Source organism: Glarea lozoyensis (assembly GCF_000409485.1).
Source record: "Glarea lozoyensis ATCC 20868 chromosome Unknown GLAREA9, whole genome shotgun sequence".
Lineage (NCBI taxonomy): Eukaryota > Fungi > Ascomycota > Leotiomycetes > Helotiales > Helotiaceae > Glarea > Glarea lozoyensis.
Genome location: NW_007361004.1, coordinates 1,080,931 through 1,107,569, shown reverse-complemented (window position 1 = coordinate 1,107,569; position 26,639 = coordinate 1,080,931). Strand labels below are relative to the sequence as shown.

General features: G+C 46.0%; 10 protein-coding genes across 10 annotated transcripts; 5 read left to right on the top strand and 5 right to left on the bottom strand.

The window, feature by feature from the left end:
- Positions 1–129: 129 nt before the first annotated feature.
- On the bottom strand, positions 130–1,744 carry GLAREA_08300 (uncharacterized protein; the record flags this gene model as incomplete). The annotated part of the gene is made up of 2 exons (XM_008090345.1): positions 130–1,249; positions 1,302–1,744. 2 exons carry the CDS (start codon positions 1,742–1,744, stop codon positions 130–132), a joined length of 1,563 nt encoding a protein of 520 aa, XP_008088536.1.
- A 1,072-nt stretch (positions 1,745–2,816) lies between these two features.
- On the top strand, positions 2,817–3,457 carry GLAREA_08299 (uncharacterized protein; the record flags this gene model as incomplete). The annotated part of the gene is made up of 2 exons (XM_008090344.1): positions 2,817–3,353; positions 3,422–3,457. 2 exons carry the CDS (start codon positions 2,817–2,819, stop codon positions 3,455–3,457), a joined length of 573 nt encoding a protein of 190 aa, XP_008088535.1.
- A 421-nt stretch (positions 3,458–3,878) lies between these two features.
- GLAREA_08298 (uncharacterized protein) lies at positions 3,879–4,358 on the bottom strand (the record flags this gene model as incomplete). Its single annotated transcript, XM_008090343.1, has 2 exons — positions 3,879–4,292; positions 4,356–4,358. 2 exons carry the CDS (start codon positions 4,356–4,358, stop codon positions 3,879–3,881), a joined length of 417 nt encoding a protein of 138 aa, XP_008088534.1.
- Positions 4,359–4,750: 392 nt separating this feature from the next.
- Positions 4,751–5,457, top strand: GLAREA_08297 (uncharacterized protein; the record flags this gene model as incomplete). Its single annotated transcript, XM_008090342.1, has 2 exons — positions 4,751–5,210; positions 5,267–5,457. The coding sequence occupies 2 exons, from the start codon at positions 4,751–4,753 to the stop codon at positions 5,455–5,457; spliced, it is 651 nt and encodes a 216-aa protein (XP_008088533.1).
- A 575-nt stretch (positions 5,458–6,032) lies between these two features.
- GLAREA_08296 (FAD-linked oxidoreductase) lies at positions 6,033–7,372 on the top strand (the record flags this gene model as incomplete). The annotated part of the gene is made up of 2 exons (XM_008090341.1): positions 6,033–6,116; positions 6,164–7,372. The coding sequence occupies 2 exons, from the start codon at positions 6,033–6,035 to the stop codon at positions 7,370–7,372; spliced, it is 1,293 nt and encodes a 430-aa protein (XP_008088532.1).
- A 217-nt stretch (positions 7,373–7,589) lies between these two features.
- On the bottom strand, positions 7,590–9,395 carry GLAREA_08295 (Cryptochrome/photolyase FAD-binding protein; the record flags this gene model as incomplete). Its single annotated transcript, XM_008090340.1, has 1 exon — positions 7,590–9,395. The coding sequence occupies one exon, from the start codon at positions 9,393–9,395 to the stop codon at positions 7,590–7,592; it is 1,806 nt and encodes a 601-aa protein (XP_008088531.1).
- A 1,421-nt stretch (positions 9,396–10,816) lies between these two features.
- Positions 10,817–11,150, bottom strand: GLAREA_08294 (40S ribosomal protein S21; the record flags this gene model as incomplete). The annotated part of the gene is made up of 2 exons (XM_008090339.1): positions 10,817–11,051; positions 11,119–11,150. 2 exons carry the CDS (start codon positions 11,148–11,150, stop codon positions 10,817–10,819), a joined length of 267 nt encoding a protein of 88 aa, XP_008088530.1.
- Positions 11,151–11,481: 331 nt separating this feature from the next.
- GLAREA_08293 (uncharacterized protein) lies at positions 11,482–14,157 on the top strand (the record flags this gene model as incomplete). Its single annotated transcript, XM_008090338.1, has 1 exon — positions 11,482–14,157. The coding sequence occupies one exon, from the start codon at positions 11,482–11,484 to the stop codon at positions 14,155–14,157; it is 2,676 nt and encodes an 891-aa protein (XP_008088529.1).
- A 2,089-nt stretch (positions 14,158–16,246) lies between these two features.
- Positions 16,247–17,647, bottom strand: GLAREA_08292 (uncharacterized protein; the record flags this gene model as incomplete). The annotated part of the gene is made up of 5 exons (XM_008090337.1): positions 16,247–16,774; positions 16,823–17,128; positions 17,181–17,349; positions 17,414–17,423; positions 17,494–17,647. 5 exons carry the CDS (start codon positions 17,645–17,647, stop codon positions 16,247–16,249), a joined length of 1,167 nt encoding a protein of 388 aa, XP_008088528.1.
- A 4,670-nt stretch (positions 17,648–22,317) lies between these two features.
- On the top strand, positions 22,318–25,362 carry GLAREA_08291 (Ankyrin repeat-containing protein; the record flags this gene model as incomplete). Its single annotated transcript, XM_008090336.1, has 7 exons — positions 22,318–22,793; positions 22,952–23,178; positions 23,237–23,587; positions 23,640–24,064; positions 24,111–24,208; positions 24,299–24,470; positions 24,538–25,362. The coding sequence occupies 7 exons, from the start codon at positions 22,318–22,320 to the stop codon at positions 25,360–25,362; spliced, it is 2,574 nt and encodes an 857-aa protein (XP_008088527.1).
- Positions 25,363–26,639: the final 1,277 nt, after the last annotated feature.

Genomic DNA, 26,639 nt, shown 5'->3' with positions numbered 1-26,639 from the left:
AAATTTTACATATTACATCCTAAGTCTACTTATTACTTTAGACTCGTCTCATGCAAGCCATTATCGTCTCATATCTTACTAGCTTCTTAGTCGACCTCTAAGTGCTCCATATGAAGTGAACGCACAAGCTTACCAGGCGGCGTGAACCCCTTCTCGTGGTTGTAAAGACTGAATTCCTTCTTCTGATATTCCTTGTCCCCACTCCTCTGCTTTTGGCAAAAAGCCAGCTCCACAAGACATCATCAACGCCTTGTATCTAGAACCCGGCACCGACAACATTAGGCTTTTCAATATTGACGATGGCAATCTCATTAAGTAGGACCCATGCTTCCTCTCTTCAGACACAGGAAATCGCGACCAGCGACGGAGGAGTTTTTCCGTTATCAAGCAGGGGCAACCGCCACGATTTCGTCTTCCTTCAATCTGATCGAAAATATATTGAAGCCGTGGTCTGTGGCGAGTCCATGGAATGACTGTGTCGATGTTGATGCAAATATTATATTCTTTCAGATTAGGCTTTGGAGTAGAGAAAGCATCAGGAAGCTTCCATTTCCAAGCCAGCGACGCTTCTAAAGCGAAATTAGATGCCGCGATCCTTCTTGAAGAGAGTTCTACCTCTGGAAAGAAATTTCGTTTTTGTAGGAGCCAGATGATGAGCCGAAGGCCTTTAACGTGTTCGATCAACGCAATCTTCTGGTTGATATCAGCCAGCCTATATTGAGGTTCGTCTAGAGCGACCAATTCAACTGTCAACCGACCTTTCTTGTCCTGCAGCAAAAGACCAGGCTTGATGATACGTAGCGGATGTAAGACCGGCGATGGCGGCAGCGAGAGATGTGACACTTCACCAGGTGTGAAACTAGCGGGGTCGAATTTACGGGCTCCGTATGAAGTAGATCCTCTGAGAGGCTTTTGAGGGTTGTTGAAGCGATGACGGTTTATTGATGATTGAGATTGATCGATGGAGCTTTGGAGCTGCTCCTGGATCATATTTAGTCGCGCGTCAATGGCATCAATAGATGCTTTGGAAACACCTGCATTACTTTTGTAGGATTGATGAATACCTGCAATCATGTCGTGCATTACTTCAACCGAGGCCGATTGGGTTGATCGAAATCGACGCACATCTTCTCCGACAGTATCTAGGCGCCCAAAGGTTCCAACTTGGAACGTGTTCTGCTTTGTTTGTAAAGCGTCAATACCATCTTTAGCAGCTCTCGATTGGAGGTTACAGTGCAAGCCAACACCACTGTGAATATCACTTGTTAGCTAAATATCGACATTGAGGGTTCCATACTCACAGCCCAAGTAGTCCTAAAGATAAATCAATCTGCGTTCTGTGAAAACACAGTTGCTCTCGAATCATCGCAAAGAAGGCTTTGTTTACAGATAACTTGATCTTTGTCAAAATCCGCTTCGCACGTTGGGCTTCATCTAAGCCGAAGGAGTCCACTTTCTGAGTCCAATTCTCCAAATCGGTTCGACAGTCGGTGATTCGAGCTTTCAAATTCGCTACTATATCGGAAGATACCAAAGTACTCGCAGTTGCATCACTAGTAATCGTTTCGGTTTGCTGTAGGATAATCCGTAGGCCTTGAATCTCTATCCTGGTCTGTTCCAACCGAGCGTTGATGTTTTTATAAGTCTGACAGAATGTGTAGAGCTTTGAGGTTGCTTGAATAGTTTGTCCAGCAAGACTGATCAGGCCAGCGATACTTGCTGCTTCACCTAACCCTCCTGCCATCATGAATTCGAGAAAGATGAACTAATGATTTCTAACTCATTTGTAGCAACGCTTCGGAAGGTCGTTGGGCTTTGTGGGTAACTGTGTTAATACAAAAATCCAATTGCCGCTTGGATGTAGAAGATTCAATTGTTTTCTATAGAGGAACAGAACCCGCTGGTTTTATACTCGCCCCCATTTGGACTAAAGTCGACAGCTCACCCTAATGGGAAAATCTAATTAACTCCTGGAGATTGAAACGGCCCTTTAGGTTCAATCTGCCCCCAAACCATAACTTTGCGGGACGTGTTACCCTGCAAGAGTCAAAAGATCTATAAGCCATCACAAATGAGGCTCTGATGAAACGTAATTGATTGTAGGAGGTGGTAGTGCAAGTCCGAAAACGGTGTCTGTTACACCACATTTTGTTGTACAAGAGGCTGAGTATGAGCGACTCGCGGCTATGGCACAGGAGGCTGACATCGGCGCGTCTATGCATGCAGCACGATAGGAATAACCGGACAGTTACACAGGCTCTTTCCAATTGGAGGAGAGCGTGGTAAAAGTTCCTGTGGTTTATTTAGAAAAAGGATCTGCTGTAGGACATGCAAAGGAAGTAAACTGACTGTATAACAAGTAGATGTGTGATCGACACGTTTCTCTCTGGAGTGGAAAAGAGCCTCAAGAGACAGGTATTCCATTTGATGATTGCCTTTTCTCAGTCAAGTGACAGGCACTCCTCTGAACCAAGGTTGCCCGACTTTCATACATGTCGAGACTGATGAAAGCAATTGAAAGGGATCGTTTTTGCTTCAAACATTGCAACCTGAAGACATGGGGGTCCTATTGAGCCTACAGGAGGAAAAGTTATGTTGCCATGGTTCGGAGCTACACCACGTTTGTCAGTGTATATCCTCGAAATTTGATGACGTGAAAATAACCGTCTTACCACAGCTGGGCGCGTAAAATTGATTGAGGCACAGCACCAACCGAATATCCGCGTGTACCGAGTCGATTCCAAAAGGCAGAAAGAAATAATTCCAAGTCACTTACCTTTTACCTTCCCTACATACACCTGAATATCAACCCCAAGATGGGCTCCTCAGACACACCACCACCTCATGTCCCTCCTTCCTACATGCTCATAACCAACACGCTACTCCAAATTGGCGGTCTCCTCTGGACAGCATGCTACATCCTCTCAACCCGAGTTTCCTTCAAGACCAAAACATATGGCATGCCTATCTTCGCGCTCGCTTTCAACTTTGGCTGGGAACTAATTTACCTAATGGTCGCGCCCTCATTCCTCGAAAAAGCGGTGTTCACCCTCTGGTGCGTGCTGGATGTATTTCTATTCATCGGAGTATTCAAGTACGGAGAGCGGGAGTGGAAACATTCCCCCTTTGTGGGGAGGAATCTGGGGAAGATAGTGCTGGTAATGACGATTTGGTGTTGTGGGTTCCATTATGTGAGTTCGAGGTTTTGGATTGAGAATTTGATTGGCAGGAAAGAGGGGAAGGGAGATGGGGCTGATATGACGGAATTGGCTTTTTGGAGTGCGGCGGTTGCGCAAGCGTACGGATCGATGGCTTGTTTAGCGCAATTGGTGGTGAGACAGCATACTGGAGGTGTAAGTTGGGGGATATGGTGAGTTGGAAAGATCTCGTGACTTTGAATCCATTGCTGACGGTTTTGAAGGGCCACGAGAACATTGGGTTCTTTCATTGCGTTTGATGTTTGTTATTTTTGGATGTGGTTGTTTTGGAGGGAGGCTCATGAGTATTTTATGTCTCCATTGGGAGTGTTCCTTTGGAGCACGGGACTAGTTTGTGACCTTGTTTATCCATTCGTGTTTTATAGTTTTAGGAAGACGGAGAGAGTGCTGCCAGATGGGAGCAAAGCGCCGGGCTTGAAGGCGGAGAAGAAGATTCGCTGAGACAATGACACAGCTTTGCCCGGGCTCTTCAAACCTCAAAATTGAAATAGAGATGAGCAAACTACGAGAGCAGCCATTAAGACCAAAAGGTGTAGTTTTTTGACTCTTTGTCCATTGAAGATTGCAGCATACTCAAGCTCTTCCGCTCGCCCCTTTCCCAATACGCCAGTCTCCAAACGCCGTGCGATATGCTCGATCCATATATTCCTTCCCTCCCTCTTACTCCTCCTCAGGGTATAACTCCTCCACATTGCTAAATTCCACATAAAACTCCGGCTGCGTCTCTTCGTCGGTGCTCGGCACAAATGAGAATGCAAGCATGCTACCCTCTTTCAATCCCATGCTCTTTGGTGTTTCTTTGATTCCTCCCCCAGCATCTGCATTCAATTCTGACCATCCCTTGCTATTGTCATAGACATCATTTGGTACGCCGAGTATCACGTCCGTGACATCTGCTGGGATCGTAATTGACTCGCCTGTATCGTTCCTGGGGATTCCATCTGGATATCGCTCGTGTAGGACCTTAAGGAGATCTGATTTTATGGTTGCGAAGGGAGTGAGAGGTTCGGCGAGGAGGAGGACGGTGTGTTTGCCGTATTTGAAGCGGAGGGTCAGGGCGGTATGATTGACGCTCTAGGCACTTCTTAGTAGATAGTCATCAAGAGGTTATTAGTGCATTGAATTGGTAATGCTCACCATGTTGAGGAGTATATGATGTTGGCAACCAGGAATTGTTGAAGCTTCGAAAGTTTGGCTGGACAAACGCGACAGGGATAACACCAGATCACCTGACTGCGCGAGGACCTAAACGGAGAACAGAAGCACGACGAATTCAGGAAAACAAACAGCAGAGAAGACAGAGATCAATTCATTGTTATGGCTAAAGAGTTTCCAGTTCCTTTCTAATAATTAGTGTCAGTGAAAGCCAAAGCAATACCGAATGCTTCTGTCTTCAGAAATGTGCCGCTCAAGTTGGACCCTTCATCAGCTGACACAAACCTGGCTTGTTTGCCCTGTCAAATTCTGAGACACCCTTGATCCCCAGCCTTGCTCAGTTCCAACGTCAACCCATCATCACATACAGACGCATCATGTCGACTCCAGTAGAAAGAGAGATTCAAGAGGCGGATCGACAGGAGAAAGAAAAACGAGCTCAATGGAGAGAAGAGCAGATCAAGGAGCTCCGACTCAATTCTCGGCTTTCCTTTCCATACCCTATGAGACTCATGTTGGCGACTTCGTTGTCATTTCTTGCAGGAGCTGGATTAGGCATATCATATGGCGCTCAATCAGCTGGATTTCGATTCCGAGCAGAAAATGCTCATCGATTGCCCAATTCGAGCACTGGATGGTATCTTTACCACAAGAGCAAAAACTATCACATGGCTTTTGCTGGGATTCGAGAGGGGCTCAAGATGGGAACGAAGATCAGTGTCTGGACAGCAGGATTCTTATCTATTGAGGAAATGTTCGATCGATATAGAGGCAACAGGGACTGCTTCAACACGATTATTGCGAGTCTGTCGGTGGCTGGTGGGTTTAGTTTATGGAGTATGCAATACCCCCCTCCTTCACAATCCCCCACCTTCCGTGGCTAATCACCATAGACCGCTTCCCAATTACAACCGCTGCGAGAACGGCGAAGACTGGACTGGCCGTCGGATTGGCTTATGGTCTCGTTCAAGATGCACTTTCCACTGCGAAGGGCCGTCCGCCGGCTTATGTCGATTTGGTCCTTGGTAGAAGCCGACGCGAGAACGAAAGGATGGAGCAGCTGGATCAAAGTGGAGTCGTATGAGCGAACCACTTGCATCCTCCATCTCAACCTCCTGGACCCAAAGTGGAATGGTCACATTACTCGTACTGGGCGTGAATTGTCAGTCCGGACTGGAACCCACCAAGCGCCGTGGCGAGCAATTACCTCCAACGGCTTCCGTCGGTACAGCCAGATAAGCTCCAAAACCATGCGACTAAGTGAGATACCAGCAACGAAACAATGGAACCCATCCAGCGCAGATAACACCAAACCACCGCCGACGTCGGTTCATTGTTAGTATTGATCATATATTTAATCGTAAATACGGCGCTGCTCAATTCTTTGTTAACATTTTTGCATTTCTTTTCATTGTACCGAAGTCTCAATTCATCTACAACGCATCGCTATCGCATCTTCCACACGTAATGGCGGGGTCAACAAAGGCGACGTCCTTGCTATTACACAACAGGAAACCATTCACCTCACTTTATATTTCACCTCGATACCTTTCTTCTCGCACAATACCTCGTCAATCATCATATGCTCAGAATCATGACTCTTCTTCATCCAACCTTTCTTTGCCAGCGAGCTCTCTTTCATCAGATACCCAGACCGAAATGCCAAAACCCCCACCACTTTCAATTCTACCCCTCAGTTCCGTCCTAAGGTCATTGATGGTCACCTCGATTTCCTCATCACCAGTAAGTAATGGACGGTCGTTGCCTTGAAATTGTACCAACATATCTAGTTCTTGTTTCCTATTTCTCTCGCCATAACTGCGAAACTCGCCCACTCCACCAATCCAGTACTCAACCCCGACTCGAATCCTATCCTCCGATTTGTTCTCAAACACACGTTTTACCGTCAGTTCTGCGCTGGAGAAAATCCTAAGGAAGTTAGACAGACTATCGATGGCCTCAAGAATCTGGGATTCAAGGGTGTCATTCTCGGATATGCGAGAGAAGTTGTAATGGAAGAGTCAGCAGCCGACGAGCTCAAGTCCTGCGGCAAAGACGAACTTGCAGAAGCATGCATAAGGAAAGAGATTATTCCTTGGGCGAAAGGATCGCTCGAGACGGTGAAGCTGGCCAGTCCTGGAGACTTTGTCGCATTAAAGTTCACCGGCGCCGGCTCGCAAGCACTTTATGACCTCAAACAACAAGCGCCGTCATCTCCAGCGCTCAAGGAAGCAATCGACTCTATTTGCGACTTGGCTTCAGCCCGCGGTATCAGACTACTTTTCGATGCCGAACAGCAAGCCATTCAAGCCGGTATCGATTCCTGGACATTAGATTACATGCGCAAATACAACGGCAAGACACCTGGCAAAGCGGTAGTCTACGGAACGTACCAAGCCTATCTCAAAGCCACCCCCTCTATTCTTGCTTCCCACCTCGCAGTTGCGCGCAAAGAAAACCTCACTCTTGGAGTCAAATTAGTTCGCGGCGCATATCTCGGATCCGATCCGAGACATCTGATCCACGACACAAAAGCCGACACTGACAACGCCTACAACGGAATCGCCGCTGCCCTTGCCAAACGAGCCTATGGACCACCACTCCAAGCTGAAAAGGGCGAAACTACCTTCCCACCTGTCAACGTCGTCCTAGCAGGACATAACCACACCTCTGTCCGCAAAATTCAAGACCTTCGTACCACTCAAGCCCAACGCGGGGAAGAGCAAACCGACCTCGTATACGCCCAGCTTCAAGGAATGGCCGACGAAATCAGTTGTGAGTTGGTACAAGCCGGAAAGATCGATTCGGCGAAGAGCAATGTAGATATTCCAAAGGCGTACAAGTATCTGGTCTGGGGTACTAGTGGAGAGTGTTTGAAGTATTTACTCAGAAGGGCAAACGAGAACAAGGAGGCGGCGCAGAGGACAATGGAGGGGAGAGATGCTATGGCGAGGGAGTTAGTTAGAAGGGTCAAGGCTAGATTTGGATTGAGCTCATGATATTGAGTTCTTGATGAAGGCATAGGAAGGGATTAATGATTAACGAATTACGTACGATAGATTACGATGTATTGGGGAATAGAAATACCATGGTATTTAACAATTAATATTACAAGCATTCGCGTAACAAACTTCAGACCATCCGTTCATTGGTAATCGTACTCGTAACCAAACAAACTCTTTTCATACTTACGCACTCATTAGCCATCAACACACATCATGAGGTTTCTCTCCCCAACCCCTCTTTATACCTCGCTAGGCATCTCTCTCGACTCTCCTTATGAACCACCACCGGCCTGGGATACCCCCTTTTCTCGACCACCTTCCCAGCACCCCTCTCATACGGATCATGCACCGCCTTCCCCTCCACGCCCTCCAACTCCGGCACCCACTTCCTAATATACGTCCCCGCACCATCAAACTTCTCACTCTGCAACAGCGGATTAAAGATCCTAAAATATGGCTGTGGATCTACGCCCGTACTCGCGCTAAACCCCCACCCCCCGTTGTTGCTCGCGAAATCACCGTCAATGAGGTGTTCCATAAAGTACTTCTCGCCCATGCGCCAGTCGATGAGCAGGTGTTTCGCGAGGAACGAGGCCGTGATCATACGGCACCGGTTGTGCATGTAGCCCATGTGATTGAGCTGGCGCATCGCGGCGTCGACGATCGGGTAGCCTGTTTGTCCGGTACACCAGGCTGTGAAATTTGCGTCGTCGTATTCCCAATTGATGTTTGTGTATTCGGGTTTGAAGGGTTTGTTCATGCAGACGTACGGCCAGTGCGCGAGGACGTGTTTGTAGAAGTCGCGCCAGGCGACTTCGGAAATCCATGTTTGAATTCCTTGGATGCCGGCATTCAGAGATTTGCTGGTGTTGTGAGAGCGGGCGGTGTGGATTGCGGTTCGCGCCGATAGAGTGCCTGCTGCGTAATGGGCAGAGAGCGATGAGGTTGCGGTTTCAGAGGGGAAGTTGCGGTTGTCGGCGTAGGCTTTTATTCTTTCGGTGCAGAATCTTTGGAGTCGTGAGTGTGCTTCGTGCTCGCCGGCTGGCCACAGGGATTTGAATCTTTTCTTTTCCTCGGGGGTGATAGATTTGTTGGCTGGTGCTGATGGGATAGTAGTGCTTTCGAAGATTTGGGAGAATCGTTCTCGAGCGACTGGCGGATTTTTGCTGGGAGGTCCGAAGAGGTCCAGTACATCTGGATGGCTGTGGACATATGCTACCCAAGCTCGATACCATGGAGAATATACCGAATACTGCTTTCCAGTTCCGCTACTAAGCTCACCGGGACTAACAACACAGGTGTCTGGTGTTACCTCAAATGAAATATCATTGTCTAGAAGCGAATGAACCAATTTCGCTTCTCTTCGTAACTCATCAACTTCATATTCGGTATTGGCAAATAGATGGCTGGCATCCCATTCCTTGAGAAGCTCCAAAACCCTCCCTGGTATAGCTTTGCGCTTTTCTACCGTCTCAACATGCAGCGGAATATCGAGTTTTCCCAGATCCTCCTTCAACACTTGCAAGTTGCGTAAAATAAAATCAACTCTCACTGGAGCTGTCAAATGCGCTTCAAAATCTTGCGGGCTAATGATGTACATTGCAATAAGTGGTACTCCTTTCTCCTTTGCCTTCTCACTCGCCAGATGTAGCGCTTTATTATCTTGCGTCCTCAAATCGCATTTGTACCAGTGTACCACGGCTCCCTTGACTTCTATCTTTGCTCTTTCTGATTTTGTCTCCTCCAGAGCTGACTCGAGAAGCTCGATCGGACGTGGAAGCTCGTTATTGTTGTATGCTATCGCGCGCGCATTCGACATTTCGTGAGGATAGTACTTTCGCAAAACGATACCATTGTCTTCGGCTTCTTGCGCTGAGTGATGTGGTTTGCGGAGAGGATCAGTAGACCCATTGGTGATCTTTGGTTTCTTCGAGAAACCATTCGTTATGGCTTCTGCTTCTGGAGATATCGTAGCTTTCCGTTTGCTACCTTTCGTGGCGACCTTTTTGGCAGGCATGCTGAGCTTGCTTGAGATGGAAAATGTATCGGTTCGCGACCATATAAGGTTTATTGGGAATTGGATCTGTCGACAAAAACTTGACGCGTTTAGTATCCTGTTACTCGAAAGAGGTTTTGTCAATACTCTAACAGCGAACATCAAATGAAAGATCCTTCAGTTGAAAGAAAATAAGAAGGAATCTTTGGAGCTTGAAATGAACCCTGCATGACGGCGACATTGCGATCGAGGAAGGGTCAGATCTCTTGGCGCAGATCCTAGATCGCGCTTGTGCCTGGAACCCTGCTTGATCTGTGCCCTCCCTTTCAGCCAAACAGCCAAGGCCAGTCCTGCAAGTAGCACCCCACCTAAAGTCTATATTCATCCTATATCAATATCCTATAGAGGTTGCGTTAGTTCTTAATACAGGTATGGACAAATTATTATAAAAAACAGGTTGTTCTTCTTTGGAGGTTCATTTCGTGTCATGAAAATATCTGTAACAGAATGCAGCAGCATCGAATGGAGAGACCTTCCCTCTCTGGAGCTGCCATATGCTGTTGTAGCGGTACTAACCATCAGCGCTCGCTTACTGGGGATATTACTTGATGCCAGAGTGACTGCTCAGTCAGTGGTAAATTGATTTGTGTTAGCCACGCCTATATGTCGAAGAAGCGAGTATGTAAGTAGGTAAATACTGACTGACAGACATCGTTACTGGTATGAAGTGTCGATGACCGTATCCTGCAAAACAAGACAATGCGGTGTCGATATCTATACCTGGGTACGAAAGGGTTGCCGCGGATGTTGTACCAAACGACTGGCAAAGATATTTATTACAGCGTGATCACTGTGCTCCAGGCGCCAGTGCAAGGAATCCTAGGACCACCTACCGTATATCAGGTTGCTTGCCAATCGGCTAGGGAGGTTATATCGTTCAGATATTAAAATCGTAGGCTCCCTCAAGAGGCATGATATTGATACTAAAAGTTCATGTCCGGCCCGTATCTGTGCTCTGACGAGATGCTCTAACGTCACAGCTCTTCAGAAGGCCAGCATTATATGTCCTTCTCCGGCTCGACAGCTATTAAAATAGCATTCTGGCTCCTCGAACAAAGAGTGTCACCCGGGAGTGGGAACGAGGAGTTTCGAAGAGCCGTCTATACGATCGAAGGAAACTGCGTAGGGATCCGGGATATCACACCACATGAACACAAAAGTCGAGATTGGGAATAGTCGTAGAATTTGTTGTCACATTTGGAGAGTGACTATCTTAGCAATGCCAATCCAGCCCATATTCTCCCCGAAGCAAGCGTTTTCGCTGCTCAAACCCAGAGCTAACCCAAACCCAAACAGCAAATCTGTAAATCGAAAGGTCAGCTTGTTGTTCCTGGTAGCGGACTCGTATCGTGTTTACCAGAAGTAACTCCTCCATTATGCGTTTATCGTTGGCTGCTTCCGCTCCAAACGTTCTTCAAGAGTCCATCACGTTGTGCCAATCGGTTCAAAGAATCGTCACTCTCTCCCATTGCTCGTACGAAACCACATAGTGCGTAGACTTGGCTCTCTCCGGTAAGACGGCCGTTCTCGTCAACCTTTCCGACAGAAATCTGGACTGAGGCGTGATCCTTGGCTTTGATGATGCGGTTGGTTGCGCTGCACTTTCTTGGGACGTAACTGTGAGATTGACAGTCAGCGCTTCTCCTTGTATTCGATAGAAAATCGTGGTTTGCTCAGCACATACAGATCGACGAGTTCTCCCTTATCGTTCTCCATTTTGGCGGATTTTTGACGTTGACGTGAGGTGTGGAGGGGCTTTTAGAAATTCGTGGATTTGCGCAAATCTTCGTGAAGCTCGACGTCGGTGATAATTTGTGTGGGAGAAGCTAGTGTCGCATAAGCGAGTGTTCTTCAACTGTCGAGGCTCACGTGTTTTGGCGGCACGACCGTGCGTCTGCAAACTGACGGACAACAAGGTCGCCATTGCAAGTAAACACTCGCATAACCTTCTACGATCATAATCGCTCTAGATATGTAACTCACGGCAGGCACGACGGCGTTGGGTCCGTCCATCCTCTCCAAGTGCGCCTTGCGTCTGATGTCAAGAATGGCTTCTACCGATATTTTTAGGATTCCTTCCTCTCCGCTTAAGCAATCCTTCGCCATGTCCTCGTCGCCGCTTCCAGCTCCAAGCGAACTCTACCAAAAGAAGGTTCCAAAGATCATCGCTAAACGCGACTCTATTGCTGCGTCTGCCAATTTGTTTAGCCCGATTGATAATACGCCTGGTTTCGTCAAAGTCTCTCAATTAGATCTGCGAAATTTAGATCCCAGTCGAGTAGTGAGCACTGTCAAGGAGGATAAGCTTGCAACCAAAGTACCGACTAAAGTGGTCGCAAAGCCTCGAGCGAAGAATCACTCCACATCGACGAGTAAAATAAGCGACGAAAAGCTATCGGCTGCTCCCAAGAAAACTGCGACCAAGAAATCACAAGTCCCGAAAGAACCTCTAGAAGAGCAGAAAGTAAAGAAACCTCGGGCGAAAAAGGCAGACTTAAATGGAGAATCAAAACCACGGAAGAAGGCAAACGATGCAGTGGTTGACCTCGAGAACGGAGACGGCTCAATCGTCAAGGAAAAGAAACCCAGAAAGTCGAGGGCCAAAAAGACACCGGAAGATCTGCAGACGAAGTTATCAGGCTCAGTAACAAAAGCATCAACTAAACCCGAAAAATCTGGCAGCAAACAAACAGTCATTCAGGAGTCTTTAAATATTGAGGCAGAATGTGTTGATTATGGTTTAGTAAAGGCTGTCAAAAGAAAAGCCAATTGGTCCCCTCCGCATAAGTCTTCAATCACTGGGTTGCAAAATGCTGGCTCCATTGCAGGTGATCTTACGGCGAGGTCTCCTGGGTCAGATTCTTCCACGTCGAATAGCTTCAGCAACTTGCTTGGGAGTTTCGGGTTCACAAACATTGAGACGACCAATTCCATGACAACAAAGCAGTCAAAAGAGACCGGTGTCGTCCGGAAGCGCAAACTTCTAGAGTTGGTAAGTATGAATGCTACTGCTACGAATGCGCCCGCTGAAGCAGCAACCCCGAAAACTAAAGCGCCCAAGAAAAAGGCTAGGACCATTACAGATCTGGCCACATCTGCATTCAACGAAGAGAAAGTCGTTGAGGTCGAGTCGCAACCCGCTCCTCTGCTTCAATACTTCTCATACCAGACAACAGAGCGAAGCACAAAAGGCGGAATCAATGGTCCTGCGAAACTCCGCTCGAAGAGTCCATTGAAAAGAGTCAAGAAAGGCAGTAGCGCTCAAGCACCGATCTTGTTATCCCCAGAGTCCGCTATGAAACAAGCCCAACACCAAGACTTTATATTTGGCACTTCGAGCCAACTTGCTAGAGAAGAATCTCCTACTTATCTGCGAGATTTGCATGAAGCCATGCAAGCATCAAATGTTATGTTCGAAGACCCATTCGATGATCCTTTCAAAGATGTCGTTGATGAGCCATCAGCTGTCGCACCTCGTGGAAGGTTGCGATTGTCTTCTAAGAAAGGTGGTCTTTGGTCTGCTGGTGCTCGCGATGCAGCTGGTTCTCTGCTTGATGTGGAGATGGTTGATATAACAGATTCTCCAACTGTTATACGGCAGCAAACTCCACCGAGAGTACCCGCTACCACGGCTCCGATTGATGATGTTTGGCATGATGTTGAAGCAGATAACAGTGTCAAGGAAACAATTCCAGAGCATGTTCTAGGAACTTCATCTAAGCCTGGCCCGGTCGAAGCTGCTATTAGACTACAATTGCAAGGTAGCCCGGCTATCTTGTCGCCCACCAAAACAAAATCTCCAAAGCGTTCGACACAAACAGGAGTTAAGGCTGCGCCCACAGTCAATCCAGTTGCAAAGAAAGGCAAGGCGTCTGGGGATCAAATGCCGGATTTTGGAGCTTATACAATGTTCCAGCTGCAGAAGCAGATCGCATCTTACCATTTTAAGCCGATCAAGAGTCGTGATTCTATGATTGCTGTTCTTGAAAAATGTTGGGAAGGTCAGCATGCTAGGACTGCTTTAGGAAGTTTGACTACCAATACGAAGCCTTCTGCAAAGTCTAATAAAGATAAGGAGGAAGTTCATCCAGAGCCAAAATCTCCAAAGGGAAAAGGTCGGCCAAAGAAGGATACTACGTCGGATATCCCGACTTCACCGACTAAACTAAAGAAAACAGTGGGAGGACGAAAGAAAGCTGATGCGGACCACAGTGATGATAGTGATGTACCTTTATCACAAGTTCGAAAATTGAATAAATCACCCAAAAAGCCCACAGGGAGAACAAAAAAGAAAACTGCTGACGATATATACGACTCGGAACCGCAGCTAACTCACTCACCACCACGGCGTCGACCCTCGCAGATCAGATCGCCTCCTCGGGCCTTGCAACTTTCGCCCTCATTCTCCACGACTGATGTCCTTCCCGCATCCTCGCAAGAATCACAAGAATCACAAGAATCCCTATTCAAACACATAACTCGAGCCATAAAATCTTTACCCCCAACCAAGGATCCGAGTAAGCCAACATGGTACGAGAAGATTTTGCTTTATGACCCTATCGTTTTGGAGGATCTGACGGTATGGTTGAACACTGGAGCCTTGGGAAATGTTGGGTGGGACGGCGAGGTCGAACCTAAAATTGTGAAGAAATGGTGTGAGGGGCGGGGCATCTGCTGTTTGTGGAAGGAGAATCTGAGAGGTGGGAGTAGGAGCCGCTACTGATGCTGTTTGGTTTGCGATCAAGAGTTCTGTTTTGTAGGTGTAGTTTATTGTATATTACTCTGTTGAAGTCATAAACAAGTGTCTTGACTTTATTAGAGCCCCCTCAATAAGTGACCTCATTACAACTAACCGCTTCCACCGTACCTCTATTTGTGTTAAGGTCTGTCTCTTCCATCCTAATGTTCGGCGTGACGGTCTTTCAAGAGCACAGTTCCCTTCAAAAGCTGTCTTTTGTATAAATCCTTTACACGAGTCCGTTCCTCACTACACACCACGCCATCTCAACAGCTCAGCCAAATCGTACCTCTCACCACAAAACTCCCATCCAAAATATCCAAATCACCACAGTCTTCCCACACAACACACAAACATCTAAAACTCAAAACCACCACATCCCCCATCATCTTAGCAACCCAATCCCCTGATCCCTCCCCGATTCCCCACTTTCCATCAAAACATCAGCGATATCCCCTAGTAACAACACTAGCCAACTTGTCTACCGCGACATTGCTTCTCTTTATCAGCAGCGACGGTTTGTTGTGGAACTTGACGAGCCGCGCTTTGAGTTCGTGTTTCTGTCGCTCGAGGTTGCGCGCGCGGCGCTTGGTTAGGTGGGTTGTATAGAGGGTTTTGAGGGACATGATTTGTGGTGTGGTGGGTTGGAACTTCGTGTGGATTGTTGAGGTAAAGGAGGGGATATTTGAATGGGAACGGCAATGGAGGGAAAGGCTGATGGGGGAAGGGTTGATGTGGAGGCGTGTGGTTGGGTTATGTGGTGGTGAATGGTGAGGGGGTGGTGTGTGGTAATTCACTTGTATGTACTGAGGTCCTAAGAGGGTTTAAGTGTACAATCCATCTTGGTCAACTATTATGTTCATCTACTAGCAATCCTCATACTAGCCCTTTCCTCACATGCTACCTCATCTCAACAGCCTAGCCAAATACACATCTCACCACCGTCCTTCAAGGTTCCATCCCATATCCAAGTCCTCACCAATCTCGCCCAACCCTCTATACAAAACACCTCGTGAAACCCAAACTCACCACCCCATAACCCTCAATCCCATCCCTTAAACATATGGTACTTCTAACTCAATTGGCAGAGGCTATTCCGGAGGGTATATTTGACCAACTTGAGGATCTGGTTCAGGCTGCTACTCCCTCCTCCGAACTTCATAGGGTTAAGGCCCTACATCCATTGCCTAACAACTCACTACCAAGTGAGATCTCATCTCCCCCACCCATCCCCCCCAAAACATCCTCACTACCTCCTCATCAACACAAACCTACTCACAATAACCGGCCTCCCAGAAAGCTTAGCCCATTTTCCCGCGACCTCATTACTCTTTTTCGCCAGCACCACTGGGTTATTGTGGAATTTTACTAGGCGCGCGTTGAGTTCGTGTTTTTCTTTTTCGTGCTGGCGGGTGAGACGTTGGGATTTGTGGGCGGTGTACCAGGTGTGGAGGGTGGGCATTGTGGTGTGGATGATGGGCGGAAGTTGGTGTGAGTTGGGAGGTTGAGCAAAAGACTAGATGTTGGTGGTGGAGGTGGAATAGAGCAGCCGGTTGAATGTGTGTGGATGGTAGAGGTGCTGTGTGGAACGGAGTAGCTGGGTATATGAGTATGGGTGATGACAGAATAGTTTGGTTTGTGGTCGTGGAGTGGAAATAAGTGATAGTGAAAGGTGAAGTCGGGTTGTGTATTAATCCATTTGATCCGGTGGTATGGTACATCTCTTACCTCATCCCGCGAATTCAACCTATACAAGTAGTCGGGAAGTAGTCTCGATTCAATAGATCGATCCGTCTACTAACAACTCCTAACCCATTCCCCTTGGCATACATCATCCTCTACACCACAGCCAACCTTCACACAATCTTCTCGTGAATATACACAGACATGCAGTAGCTGCGAAAACTCGCGCGCAATATTTCGAAAACCCTAACGCCAACTGATGGACAAGTAGCCCGCTCTAGACCACCAGAAAATGCATGCTCGAAATCGCTAAACACCTTCGGTATATACATCGCATCAAACTCCTTGCTATTTTTAATTTTGAACGAAGAGCTTCTATCTCGCGCATTGTTTATATCTTAGGTGGCGGAGAAGGTGGGTTTACGGTCGGAGGTGACGATTCTCGTACTTTCAGGATAGCAGCTCGAGTTTTCGTCGCTAGTGTTGTTTGAGCCTCTTTTTGGGCGGCCTGTTCGGGTTTCTTCTCCTCGACCTTCTTCTCTTCGGCCTTCTTGACCTCCGGCTTCTTCTCTTCTGGCTTCTTCTCTTCTGGCTTCTTCTCTTCTGGCTTCTTCTCTTCTGGCTTCTTCTCTTCTGGCTTCTTCTCTTCTGGCTTCTTCTCCTCCGGCTTCTTCACCTCCACTTTCTTCTCTTCAACCTTCTTCGGCGGAGTGATAACTTTCTGATCCTCTGGTTTCTTCAGCGGTTTCGGCATAGGAATCCATTCCAGCTTCTGGTCGTCGAATCGATGATCCGCATAATCCTTAAGAGTCAAAGATTTCGGTCCGTACTCGGCTTCGAGGACTTCCTTGTACGCAAAAGGGATCTTGGCGGGCGTACCCTCAAAATATGTGTCGCGGAGTGGAAATATGTATGTGTCCTAGTATATTTTGTTAGGATAGTTGGGAGACGAGAGGAAGAGACGTACTCGATATTCATGTCCGTCTTTACAAGACAACATTCCTTCGCCCGCTGGATGTGTGTAGTTGTATCGTGCCGTGGTCATGTCAATGAATAAACCACTGGATGTATCAATCCATCTTGCGTCGATAACGTTCATCTTGTCAGTTTGTTCCCGGTTTACGTAATGCGGATTTATCTCAAGCATGTAATCTCTTCCATCTGGAATTCTAGGCGTCTTATAGTGAAAGACGGTCATGTTGTAAAAGGTGGCTAGATATGTCATCGACTTCTCAGACATCTGGACGTCGGAATCCGAGTCCCAGGGCAGAATCTGGGAAGCTGGTCAGTTTTGAGACAGAAACGCGAGTGAGAGTGATGCATACTTTTCGATTCCACCACCAGCCGAGGAGAGTGCCGTGCATTAACCATGTTTCTACTCCTAAGTCGTTCATTGTTGCTAGGTAGGTCTGGATGAGATTTGATAATGCTACTCTCCGCTCATGATATGGTAACTGCTTCTCGGCGAATCTTCCATCGTAATGAGGGTGGAACCTATTAATTGTCAATTCCAATTGTCATCACTGAATCAACACAAGTCTGGTAAGTAATAACGTACGTGCTTTCGTCTGTACGGTCGTTAATTATTTGTCCAATGATCTTCAGTTTCCTTTTTGGTTCCTATTTTTCAGCACTTACGAAAATATTTATCCTTTCTATCCCCCCGTTTGCCACTCATATCCTTCCGCTGTTTTGTCCGTACACTTAGGAAATCCGCATCACGTTTCTCAACCATCAAAGCCGATGCCACCGACAACACCGCCGGTAACGTTATCAGCCACGAGAGACGCATGTTGTGCTACGGTCGATGCGTAACCCGATATGTCTCCTCCCGTCCTTTATCCTACGACCACCCTCAAGATCCTGTCTTCGTATCACAGATACCAGCCCGGCGTTTATATTCAGCCGCAAAACGTGATTTGTGATGATGTTGGATATATTTATTGATGCTTATCGTGAGGTCCAAGCAACCGGAGTCAATGGACGGAGGCGTCCGATATTTATTGGATGTTAGAAGCGTTGGAAAATATGACAGTTTAGAAACGAAATATACAATTGTGAGAAACGAAAAACGTGAAATTTCGAAGAAAAGGTAAGAAAACTGGTTGGAGTCGGCAGGATATCTATATGGCTGCAAGGGAGGAAGTCAGCACGCGTCCTCCAACACCTGCACATGGGGCATGTTTGTTAGTTTGGCGGGTCCCCACCCTGTACTTCGCCCCTGTCAGAAGCACGTTGGATGGCGTTGGGCAACCATAAAGGTGTCAAAATAGTAACCTCGATAGTATTCCTCTTTATGGGTTAAGATCCTTGTATACCTGTCCATGTATATCTATCCGCTGTATATTATACCTGTGCGGGTGCATGGTTCCTAGCAAATTCTGGTACGAAAAAAAGGCACTTGTGGTCTATGCAACCACCAATTTAGGAAGATTCTAACAGATCCTAATCACCTAAACAGTAATATTGATAAAAAGTTTGCAGATATAACGCAGTATCCGACAGATCTGGAAAATTTACTTTGTCTCTATAATAATGAGCTTTAAAATGCTTCCTCTGGCGAAAACTATCAGGAAAGAAAGTCGAGTCTGGAATGAAGCATAGACACAACGTCAAAATGCGCCTAGAATTTCATACCCGTAGCGGCATTCCTCTTTCTGGATATATCCGGTCTACACTATCCATTCTCAAGGAAATGCTTACTTTGGTACGGGAATAGTTTCTGGGGTATTATTTTACGAATGTTGAGCTGTCCACCGAGCAAACCCCTGAAATTGACGACTCGCCAAGTGATGAACGCCACGGGCTGGGCGGCTCCTCGCAGCAATCAGCACTGCGAGTCTGCAACCGTGCCGCGCAGGAACTGGGGAAGGAAGATTTTCCAAAGATGGATTGCCGTCCACAAATCAGAGTTGATGACGAAGACAAGAATCCAGACGGTTACAGAGTTTGTGGCTGTTGCCCGAATCGTTCAAGTTCCAACATCGCTGCGCTTATTCGTACCTTAAGCTTATGAGAGATTCAAGCTCATGACAGTCAGAGATACGACACATCTGTTTGCTTGAGGATGATTACAGTAAGCGAGGATTGTTACCAAGTAAAAGAGCAGTACTTCAAAAGGTGTGTGGGATGCTCGTGTGACTTCTAGACCGATTCCACAGATATAGTAAAGATCTCGCAGATCTATCCGGCACAATAAATGCAATATAAGAAACTATATCGACATCTAGCCTGTCGGGAGACTTATCCGACTCCAACTTCATCAGCCATCGTTCGAACGCCCTACTGCAGGCCGTAACCTTACCGGTCTTGGCTCCTTCTGAAACACAAACACCTCGCACTCATGTGGACCAACCAACATTCAAAAGCTCACTGCGGCTCCAAGGTCGGCCATTTCCTCCTCATTGATTCCATACCCTCTTGGTCGATCCGTTGTTGAATCGTTCGCCTGAACTCCAAACAATCCCAACCACGCAAACGGCCATCAACCTGTCCTTATCAGCCCACCTCAGCCCACCTCCCACAAGCCCGACGCAACCTCATTCCTGCCACATCCGTCCACATCGTCGTCGCACGCATCCCCACAAACGCATCCCCCTTTCCCTTAGCGGACACTATCCGGAAGAACATCAAACACCTCATTCGACAACGGCTCATGGTTTTCCAAACCCATGCCCAGCCACGTCAGCTCCGGGAAAGAGGACAAGTCTATAGACAAGCTTTTAAGCGACGGCTTTGAAAAGCTTGGTACACTTCCCTGCTAAGATAGCGCTATGGCTTGCACACGAGACCATTAACCATTTTGGGGTGAGGGATATTGGGATTTTGCCGGATGGAATAGGGGAGTGTTCCATTCCTGGGAATCTGAGCTAGTGTACTTTATTGAAACGCTATTGAAGCGCAGATAGCGTCTGATTTTATTGATTCCGGAATTGCTGGGAGTGAAACTGTGAAGGACGGGGTGAGTCTTTATTCCCTCGTAATGTGGGTCCATTGACTTGTTGTAGGTGTCGTAATGGTGAAAGGCCTCAGGTAATCAAAAGCTTAGTCTACGAGAAAAGGACGTATCACCCATTTAGGGGGCTGTCGCAGCTCACACGGGAAATATCTTCATTCAAGAATCAAAATCTGAACCGACAATCGATTATCAAAGCCCTACATCCCGGACCAAAGAATCCATATGGAGTTGATCCTGCCAGACTGCGTCGAAGATTAGCAAGCGGTATCACCTTCATCACAACAGCAGGTATGTTTACACTAAGATTATAGAGTTCAGGCAAGACATCTTTGGTAACATTGCCATCTCTCAGGACCTTCTTTCATTCTTCTTTCCCATGTGTCTTTTGTGAAAGTGATCTAGAATTTTTTCTGAATCGCCACAGGGCCACCGGATAACTCCTCTATGGTAATGCAGTGGTTTCGGGGTCGGTACGTAAGAGAGATGAACAGATAACAGGCTTCTTGGACGAATCAGAGGATCTCGTGTCGCTCTGTCGTCCAATTGGCATGTAACCCGTAATCATCTGACCATATAAACCTTGTAAAGCACCGCATTACCATGGAGATGATAAGAACAGAACTGTCAACAACACTCCTCCTCGATTGCCAGTAGTACTGTTTCTCTTCCAGCAAACACACCCACCAGAGCATGAATGCAGCAGAGCTTTAAAAACACTCTTGGATCGAGAAATAAGCTCGACCCGTTTGAACCATTTCAAAAATGAGTTGTGTTGAGTTGGATCAGATATGGTATACTACTCAAATAAATTCAACTCAACTCAGGTTACTATTTCAACTCCACTCAACTCATGTCCGAGTCGGTCATGATTTGTTTAAGCAGTTCGAGGGTAACTCGTGGAAGTTTGTTGTGTGTTTGACTCGAGGGTTCATCGATTGGACCTTTCAAAATAATCACATCGTGTGCCTTTTTCCTTTTCGAAATGCATCTGCTACCTCACGGGAGTTAGTAGCTTAATTCGACAGAGTGGAAATTTCTCCATGTTTGGTTCGTTTGCTAACTCTTTTGGGGTTCTATCACGTTGTACATGGCCGCTTCTTTGTTACGCGTGGTTCTCATATGTCTACTTTCGTAGGAGAGGGATGACAGAAGTTTATTAACACGCCAATAGTCGCATCGGAGTTGACCATATCAACTTCTCTTCACCGTCCACAAAGTCCGATGTTGAGGAACCGCAATTCCTCTACCATATTTAACATCATCACCTTCACCTTCGTCTAAAAAGCGCCTGCCACCCTTGGACCCACCACATTCACCAACCTCACCTTTAACGTATATAATTACGAATTGCAACATTTGCACCAACCAATAGTTAAGAAGCTTGAAAATTCTACCTACTGCCCCTGCTGCTCTGGTTAACTCGAAGTGGCTTTGTTGTACCCGGTCTTTAATTCTTCGGATAGATTGGGAGGTAGCGGAGAGCGAGAAGGGTGCTTTGGCATCCACTATTGGGAGTTAACAAGCAGCAATCCGAAAGGGTTGTGTAAGTCTTGCCATTTTTTTCTACTGGAGATGTGTATGTGCGACAATTTTTTGTAGTCTTTTTGTCCGATTTATGCGTTGTTGACATGGTTTTTTGCTGTCCTGTCCGATCTATCGCTGCGCTGAGTTTTTAAGCGAGAGGCTTGCTTGTGTACGGGCAAGAGAGTCGGTTTTTGGGCTGGAAATTCATATAAGCCTCTTTTATAAGAGCCATGATTGTTTACTAGATATGCTTACATAGAGCTTGGAATTGTTTAAAGCTTTTGTAGCTGATGATTACTCCTAGGATTGTTGCGATGAGGCTTGGAATGCCGAGAATGAGAGAGATTTGATCCGTTGGCGTAAGAGCTACAGTAAGTCAGTGAACTGATGCTGAATGTTGCATCTATTAGAGATGATATACACATGATGACTACGGTCAGTTGTCAATGGTTTCCGGATATGTTTGTTTGTGGAAGTTCGTTAAGAACAAAACCGGAACTCATGGAGTTCATATTCAATCTTCGTCCATAGCGTTGGCGTTGTAATAGTACTTTTGTCTGTCACTTTCTAGAGAGGACAAAAGTACTAAACGTAATTTAAAAGAGACGACCCATTCCAAGAGATAGTACGCAGAAGTACTATTTCTCTACTCCTTCTCTGGCGTCAAACAAGCTGATGATACTTTCTTTAGCACCCCGGAATATAATTGGTCCATGAAATAGGACTTTTTTCCCCGACCGCATTATTTGCCAAGAAGTTGTACAAGACACGCCATAGGCCAATGGAGAAGATAGTACTTTTTTCTCGGCTGTCTCAGCCTCATTGGATGCACCATGCTTAAATGAATAGTCCCAACCACATCAAAAACATTATGGAGAAAGGATGTTCATGTTTTCCAAACAACAAGATTGTTTTGACTTTCTAAAGGTTTCTTAAGTTACCGGGAAATAAAAAATTTTGATGACTCTTCAATTTTTGTAATGGAAGAACTTCCTCCCATTGCAAGTCTGCAAACATCACTGGCTCCTCCTTCGCTCCCACTAGAATCAGGATTGACGGGCCATGATGGAACAGGCACTGACTGGATTGACTCCAATTGTACGGATTACATTGACGCACTGTTACCTCCACAAATATCGCAAGAGCCTCTCATGTTATGCCCTACGGAAAATGGCATACCTCTGGACATCAAGATGCTAGACCAAGGATCATCATCAGTCTCTCCCAACATGCGTTCACCCAAGGGACAGGTTGTACGGCCTGTCGTCAATAATTTTCTCACCGAACGGTGCTCAATCTCAAAACTTACACAAAAGCGCGCTCCAAAAGCGCCAACCATATCTGCGAAGAAATGGGAACTCCACAGAGACCGGATAAGGCAACTTTACGTCACCCAGAAAAAGACTATTAAAGAGGTGCGAGATGTGATGAATAAAGAGCTCGGATTACCTGCCACGTACGTCCTCTAATTTAGTAGTAAACTGAAAAAGGAATATAGGAGAAGTCGGAAGAGTCTCTGGGACAATTTCTATTACTTACTAAACTGCAGTACCCAGTGGGAGAAATTTTAGTCGACGTACGCGACTGAATTCTTTGCTAAAAGTATTCATGTAGGATACGTCAATACAAAGTCCAAATCCAACGAATGAACATCATCAGAAATACCAAATCAAACGAATGCAGAGCTGTGGTAAAGCACGTCCGTTACCGAGCAACACGGATGAGCAAGACTACCGGCTACATTAGAGTCAGAGGTCATGATATAGATAAAGAAAAACTGTCTCGTTGGTCTAAAGAATATCTTAAGGATAAATCCACATCGCGTTCCAATACCCCTTCCTGTGAGTTTTCAGTGCTATCCTGGTTTAGAATCTGTCCTGACACTATTGGTACTCATAGCTCTACCAAGCTTCATAAGCTTACACACAAAGTCTGTCTCTGAAGGACTAGATCAATTATCGTTAATTGGCTTAAAAGATCGGTACATAGCAGATGATACTACGAGCAGGAGAACAATAACAGATAGCCTTGTGCAAAGACTTCTTAGGTATAGAGAAAGTCCCAACCATATCATACAATCACAAACGGCACGGGAAATATTCAACGATCTTCAGCAAGTTCTAAGAGATGATTATTTTACCAGCCACCCTGCCGAGAAAGATTGGAATCCAAGAGTGCTGGAAGATGTCATGCAAGTTCGAAATCTGATGAATGTGACCCAAAAGCTTACGATAGCCGACAACCTACGGGGTGAGTATACCAAATCCAAAAAATTACCCAAAAATACACTAAATCCAGTTAGACACTAGCAATCTTTTACCGGTTCTTGATAGCGACAACACAGAGAGCGATTTGTCAGAACTCAGTAGCAGGCACGCATCTTGGATAACCCCCTATGGGAGAGTTCAAGCATCATTCTGGTCCGTGTCTAAAGAGAGGACCCCAAACAACGGGATGAATGCACTTATGAAAACAGCGAATGAGGTTTTCGCTGCTAAATTATCAATTGTGCAGAATGACATGGTGTCATCTCCTTTCAGGCTGGTATTCGACTTCAGTCCACGCCACGACCCAGCCATAACACTTGCATATCAACCACTGGTTCCGAGTGACTCAGTAGTTTTCAAAGTTGCACGTTACGGGGAAGTCAGCAGGTTAATTGAGCTTTTCCAAAAGCGTAAAGCAACGTTAAAAGATCATGATGAGGAAGGACGCTCACTTCTTCACGTGAGTTGCTGTACGCGACATTGTGACAGCGCTAACACGTTGGTAGTATGCAGTCATTGAACCGAATCTCGACATGTGTAGGTTTCTGTTGTATAAGAGAGCGGATGCAAATGAGATTGGACCTGAATCAAATAGATATCTGGGGTAAATTTCCGTGTAGTCTCTTTTCCGTTCGTCTCAGATCATCTCTCGCATCTGTTTCTCCATTTTTCGAAAACGTCTGATACACTTTAGGCCGATGAATATGTTGAGAACTTCGAATGAGCCTAGAGACATTGAAACTCAGAAACATGCTGGATGCTTGTTACTACTCTTAGAAGCCGGTGCAGACCTTTCGTTGACGATGAATTTCGGAGAGCGCATATGGGAAACTGCTTTTATGTATAGTGTTTCATCTTATCCACTGGTGAGTACATTTGTCTAGTTGAAAATGGATCTTAAATTGCTGCAAGCTAACTGGTTATTACTACAAGGGAATCGTAAAACGTATGGTCGACTATGGCCGACCCTTCATCAAATCAAACGGAATATACACGTCGGTTGATGGAGAATGCTCCGCACTTTCGATCCTCGCAAATCGCTGTGGATATTACCTGAGCGATTCGATCGATATTGTTGACAAAGCCATTCTTTTGCTAAAACACAAAGCCGATGTGTCTTGGCGTGATCGCGAGGGGAATACGGTCCTTCACACAGTTCTCCGAAGCGTGCGATTACACGAGAGAATGGCGAAAACAGATGCTCAGCTGCAATCCTCCCAGCAACTTCACAATTGGCAGCTGTCTTTGGAAGCACCAAAAGATCTTCTTATGGCTTTTATAACTGCGGGTGCCGATGTATACTCTATCAACAATCATGGCGAAACCCTTTTTATGACTGCTTCAAACTATGGGCGTGAAAGAGAATGGTCCGAAGCTCTTGAATCATGCGGCTTTGAGCCAGAAGAGATCTGGACACTCGGTGCTATCTATCCTCCTGCATTCGAGCTTCAGGCACCCACGTTGCCGTTCGAGAAATATTGTCAGTTGCGCCAACAAGGACAATTTTGTGAGGGTTCTCGTCAAGACCAAACAGAATACGACGATAATCAGGGCCAAACTGAACAGGTTAATGCCTGTGAAGAGCATGATAGTTCAAGCGACAAGCCTCAACCAGTGGGAGCCGTGGTCAATCAAGAAGTGCACCAGTTTGGTATAGGTGTGGACAATGCTAACGAAGGATGGGTACCAGGGAATCTCAATTACGAGAATTGGCTCGACAATGGTTTAAATTATATGAACAGCTACAAATTCGCATAGTACATTGTATTCCATGTCTTATTTAGTGCCTGGTTAGACTCATTGACATGGTACTTTGCGTTCTTCTGATTAACAAATTCCCTTCTGCTAGGGTCTAGTATGTACCTGCAGTTTTATTGGTCATGCTTATATTTCGGAATTTAGTACAATACGTCGCAAATCAGGACAGCAGGAAAATGACTTGACAAGCACACACAGCTGAAAATTGTACACATCTATTAACGTTGAGATCCATTCTCGTAGTCACCACCGACAGATAGTCTAGTCACTTCTGAACAGTCCGCGTATATGTTTCTTGCAAAAGCTACGTGAATATAAATTACGATTTCCAATTTTCGGAATATCAAAACGAACCTTGGATATGAAGCTGCCAGAGTGAATCATCCCCTGATGAGAAAGGAACAATACATGTCCTATTCTAAAATGAATAATCAGATACCGGTTTCGTTTCAAGCAAGAATGAAGAGTTCGGAATCTAGATCAACTGATCTAGATGGAACTTGAATGAATTCTAAAGTTGCAAGTTCGACTTGTGCTTGTGAAATGCGTTGCAAGGCAAACATCTTGAAAGACTAAGAAAAATAAGCTCTACTTCGATAGAGTCCAAGATTCGTAAAATGTGTCTGAAGAGAATAGCTGAAGGCCCTCGCGGAGGACAAAATGAGTGTCAGTTACTGCACATTAATTTTAGGACTGAATAAGTCGACTTCGAATAGAGCTTAAGAAGTCTTATATACTTAAAATAATTGACGAAATAATGAAATTTCGTCAACTTAATCGAAGAAATATCGTGCTTCGATTGTCACTTATTTTGTCCACCGCAAGAGGCCTTAATTAGTCGGTATTGCCGTTCCCGATACCGGCGACATGACTTCCGAGGATAAAGCGGCAGATTTTGCAGATCTTGTACCAATGGAATCTGCTGTGCCCCAGCGCACATGTTGTTAGGTTTATATTTTAAATTAGAAAACTGTGTTTCACAAATGGTCGGGTGGTGTAGTTGGTTATCACATCTCGTTAACATTGGTTAACATCAAAATACCGAGAAGGTCCTGGGATCGAGCCCCAGCCTGATCATTCCTTTTTGTAATTCTTTTGCATCGATCACACACATCGGTCTCGAGTGGATTGCTTTTGGCTCGAACGAGAAAAATTCCTTCCGATGAAGGGCAACCTTTTTCGTATTTTTGATGCTTAATTATGTGTGTGCTACAAAACATACAAGATTTAATCATCATGAAGAGGACTTGTTTGAAGTTTTGGGTCAACGTTAGATC